General features: G+C 52.9%; 1 protein-coding gene across 1 annotated transcript; it reads left to right on the forward strand.

Annotated features, from left to right (window-relative positions):
- The first annotated feature begins 215 nt into the window (after positions 1 to 215).
- On the forward strand, positions 216 to 3,425 carry Nmur1 (neuromedin U receptor 1). The gene is made up of 3 exons (XM_038341087.1): positions 216 to 297; positions 1,821 to 2,715; positions 3,088 to 3,425. Exons 1-3 carry the CDS (start codon positions 295 to 297, stop codon positions 3,423 to 3,425), a joined length of 1,236 nt encoding a protein of 411 aa, XP_038197015.1. The 5' UTR covers positions 216 to 294.
- The last annotated feature ends 1,501 nt before the right edge of the window (positions 3,426 to 4,926 follow it).

Raw genomic sequence — 4,926 nt, forward strand, 5'->3', positions numbered from 1 at the left:
TCTCATGTAAAATGGGATTGTTGTGAAGGCTCCGGAAAAAAAAAAAAAAAAGGACACCGGAGCAGCTATTTCGGTTTGGACGCAGGTAGGGTCCGCGGTGGACGATCCGAAGTACTTCTAGCTGCGGGGGAGGAGGGGTGGTGTCAGCATTGCCCCCTAGTGGCGATCTTGCGAACAACAGGCAGAGCCACTGGGCTGGCAGGGAGGGCGGCCGCTGTCAAGTCGCCCGCAGCTCAGCATCGGTCTGACAGCGGTGGTAGCCAGGGCACAGCCAGCACCTCTGGGGCAGAAGGCATGGTAGGTGAGCGGGATGCAGGCCCTGGTCAGGGTGTTGCGGTCCGACAGGCGCGGGTGGGGGTGAGATGGGTGGGAACACTGTGGGGCATTTGGGGGTTGAGGGGGAGATCACTCAGCCAACCGCATTATTTCTGTCGTTTTTCTGATTCTGGTCATCCCAACGCTGTTGGCTGCCACCGATAACCCTTCCTCTGGATCATGAGGTATCTTTTTTGGTTTTGGTTTTGGTTTTTCGAGACAGGGTTTCTCTATAGCTTTGGCGCCTGTCCTGGAACTAGCTCTTGTAGACCAGGCTGGCCTCGAACTCACAGAGATCCGTCTGCCTCTGCCTCCCGAGTGCTGGGATCAGCCCGGCTGAGGCATCTTTTTTGAACCTGGGCTGTCACCTGTCCATTTCCAGCTTCTCTCTTGGTGAGAGTTCTGAGTAGCTAGAACCCCAGGTGGAGTAGGTGTGGAGAATGTCAGATAGACTGGGAATGATTCAAAGGACAGAAAACAGAACCAATTTGGGACCAAAAGTACAGTTTTTAGCCTCGGGAGGCAGAAGCAGACAGAGCTCTGTGAATTCAAGGCCAGCCTACAGAGTGAGTTCCAGGATATCCACGGAGAAAAAAAAAGGGGGGAGAGGATACCCAAAGGAGATGGCCAAACCTGTTCTTGGAAGAACCTGTCATTTATTCAAAGGTTTCAGTAGACTGATTTTCCAAGTAAAAGACCAACCATCATTTAATGATGATTACAGTTATTTGTGTGTATGTATATATGTGAATGTGTGTGTGTGTGCGTGCATGTGCGTATGTGCATGTACATGTGTGTTTGTGTATGTGCGTGTATGCATGTGTGTGCGTGTGTGCATGCGTGCGTGTGTCCTGGCATGTGTGGAGAGGTTAGTTGAAAACTTGGAGTTGTTTTGTTCCTTCCCTCATGTAGTTCCTGGGGCTGAACTCAGGTCATCAGACCTGGGAGAAAGCTTGTTTACCTGTTAAGCCATCTCACTGGCCCCAATTTTATTTATTTTTTGTTTTGTTTTTCGAGACAGGGTTTCTCTGTGTAACTCTGGCTGTCCCGAAACTCTCTCTGTAGACCAGGTTGGCCTCGAACTCACAGAAATCCACATGCCTCTGCCTCCCAAATTCTGGGATTAAAGGCATGTGTCACCACTCTTCCGCCTATTTTATTTTATTTTATTTTTTTATTTGAGACAGGGTTTCTCTGTGTATAGCCCAGGCTGTCCTGGAACTCATTTTGTAGATCAGGCTGGCCTCGAACTCACAGAGATCTGCCTGCCTCTGTCTCCTGAGTGCTGGGATGGACATGAACCACCCACTGCCCGGCCTATTTTATCATTTGAAAGGCTAACACTTTTAGTACCCTGCGGTTGTAATGCACTTTGCAGTAGGGGCGGCAGGCGTTGTTCTCAGAGGCGAGTGAATAGCAGCCTGCCCTCTTCGGTGTGGCATCTCCAGTGTGATGAGTTAGAATTCTTAAATGACTTATGAGCATCTTTCCCCTCTATCCCACAGACTCCTCCCTGCCTCAACTGTTCCATCTCTCCTGGAGAGCTGTCCCCAAATGGTTCAAGGAGCCCCATGTTCTGCAATGGCAGTGAGGTCCAGGGAAACTTTGAGCTTGAGGACTTGAACCTGACGGATGAGGCCCTGAGGCTGAAGTACTTGGGGCCACAGCAGATGGAGCTGTTCGTGCCCATCTGTGCCATGTACCTGCTGATCTTTGTGGTGGGCACCGTGGGCAACGGGCTGACCTGCACTGTCATCCTGCGCCACAAGGCCATGGGCACGCCCACCAACTTCTACCTTCTCAGCCTCGCTGTGTCTGACTTGCTGGTGCTACTGGTGGGCCTGCCCCTGGAGCTTTACGAGATGCAGCACAATTACCCGTTCCAGCTGGGGGCGGGCGGCTGCTACTTCCGAACGCTGCTCTTTGAGACCGTCTGCCTGGCTTCAGTGCTTAACGTCACAGCCCTGAGCGTGGAGCGCTATGTGGCCGTGGTGCACCCACTCCAAGCTAAGTCTGTGATGACACGGACCCACGTGCGCCGCATGTTGGGGGCCATCTGGCTCCTTGCCGTGCTTTTCTCTCTGCCTAACACCAGTCTCCACGGCCTCAAGCAGCTCTATGTGCCCTGTCGGGGTCTGGTGCCCGACTCAACTGTGTGTACGTTGGTGCGCCCCCGACTCTTTTACAACTTGGTGATCCAGACCACCACTCTGCTCTTCTTCTGCCTGCCCATGGTCACCATCAGTGTGCTGTACCTGCTCATTGGGCTGCAGCTGCGGAGGGAGAGGATGCTGCTTCAAGAGGAGGTCAAGGGCAGGAAAACGGCAGCGGCCCGGAAGACCTGCAACAGACGGCTTCCGCGTCGAGAAAGGGGCCGGAGACAGGTGACCAAGATGCTATGTAAGTGTTGTGGAAGGAGTTGAGCCTCCTTGGGTCTGGGGAAGGAGTTGAGCTTCTGGATTTTGGAAGTCTTAGGTCTGCTGTGCTTCTTCCCAGATCTCTTTTCTTCTTCTTCTTCTTCTTCTTCTTCTTCTGAGACAGGGTTTCTCTGTGTAATCCTGGCCATCCTGGAACTTGCTATGTGACCACGCTGGCCTCAAACTCAGAGATTCACCTGCCTCTGCCTCCCGAGTGCTGGGACTAAAGGGATGCGCTACCGTGGCCAGGCTTTCCTGTCCACTTTTCAAGGATGGGAGGATAGTGAGCAGGAGAAGCAAACGCTAAGTGAGACGCACGCAGATCAGGGCAAGCTTCTCTTCTCTGTTCCTGCAGTTGCGCTGGTTGTGGTGTTTGGCATCTGCTGGGCTCCGTTCCATGCGGAGCGCCTCATGTGGATCTTGGTGCCCGACTGGACCGAGGACTTACTCCTGGCCTTCCAGTTTGTGCACATTATATCTGGCGTCTTCTTCTACCTCGGCTCGGCAGCCAACCCAGTGCTCTACAGCCTCATGTCCAGTCGCTTCCGGGAGAACTTCCGGCAAGCCCTGGGCCTGGGAACCCAATGCCGTCGCCGCCGTCGCCAACACTGTCATAGCTCCCATAACCTCAGCAAGCTGACCACAGGTAGCACCTGTGAGATGGGTTCAGGAACAGCAGGACTGGACCCCTAGCTGAGAACGGGGATCCAGAATTTCACCAAGAGAAGGAACTCTCCTGAGTAAAATCCCGCTGGGCCAGACGGCCCCACACAGTCTGGGGAGCTACTGGGATGAGCTTGCAAAGTCGAGTCAGCACCCCACTGATTTTCACCCTGCCCACATATTTGAGTGTTGAAGGAAACAGCAAGAAGAAGAGGATTGAACCCCAACTGTCAAAGACTCAAATTGATAGTCTTTTTGACTCAGCAATTAATGCTTGCTGGTTTCAGAGGACCTGAGTTCAGGTCCCAGCACCCACATGGCAGCTCACAGTTGCCTGCAACAGCAGCTGTAGGTCATTTGACATTCTCTTTTGGTCTCTGAAGGCACCCACATGTACAGAGGACACATTCATTAAAAACAAACAAACAAACAAACAAAAACCTTAAATACCCACATTGAGCCAGGCACATGCTATACACCCCTCCATACCCCAGACCCCCAGCTAAATTCTCCCCCACAGAACCATCACAGCCACTGAGGCCTCAGCAATTATATCTCTGGGGACCCCTTCTTCCTCTCAAGTTCATAGATGCTTCCACAGGCGCCTAGCTGTCATTCTGGTGACTTCTGAACCTCCATAGTTTCTGACCTATCTTTCCCTCCAGCTCTTGTACTACACTCGGGATCTTCTTACCATGGCACTGAAATCTGATAGAGCTGCCAGGTGGCAGAGGTTCCCAGGGATCCTGGGGACCTGGATCTAAACTCAACAACTTTGTCACCGACTTGTTGCCTCGTGGCATCGGGCGAGTCATCTTGCCTTTCTAGGCTTTGGTTCCTTGTTTGCACCACAAAAGGTGTGCTAAGGTGCCAGTGTCACCCTTTGGTACTAGCTGTTTCATCTGCGTGCACAAAGGCCAACCGATGGCTTCACCTGACCTGTATCACTATCAAATCCTGCTTGCCCTCGGACCTCCGCGTGCCCCTGCCCCAAGCTGTCCAACGCAGGTCCTTTGCTGGTCTTGTTGAGGATAGGGCCGACCTGTGCGCACTGCATTCCCCGTGCCTGTTGCCTTGCTCGCCTGCAGACAGGCTGATCTGGCAGCCCCCGCTGAACAAAGTACCAATGCTGTTAGCTGGGCGATCTCTGCAGGAAGAAACCTGGGCTAACCAAGGACCAGAAGTGGCCATGCAGAGACAGTGTGTCGCTTAGTCTTTGTCAACTTGACACCAGCTAGAGTCACCTGGGAGAGGAAACCTCAGTGGAGTTACATCCATCAGACTGGCCTGTGGGCGTGTCTGTGGGACATTTTCGTGATGATTGATGTGGCAGGGTCCAGTCCACTGTGGGTGGTTTCACTCCTGGGCAAGAGGTCCTAGGCTGTCTAAGAAAATAAGCTGAGGGCTGGAGAGATGGCTCAGAGGTTAAGAGCACTGGCTGTTCTTCCAGAGGTCCTGAGTTCAATTCCCAGCAACCACACGGTGGCTCACAACCATCTGTAATGAGATCTGATGTCAACACTGTATGCAT

Source organism: Arvicola amphibius, chromosome 8 (genome assembly GCF_903992535.2).
Source record: "Arvicola amphibius chromosome 8, mArvAmp1.2, whole genome shotgun sequence".
NCBI classification, from domain to species: domain Eukaryota; kingdom Metazoa; phylum Chordata; class Mammalia; order Rodentia; family Cricetidae; genus Arvicola; species Arvicola amphibius.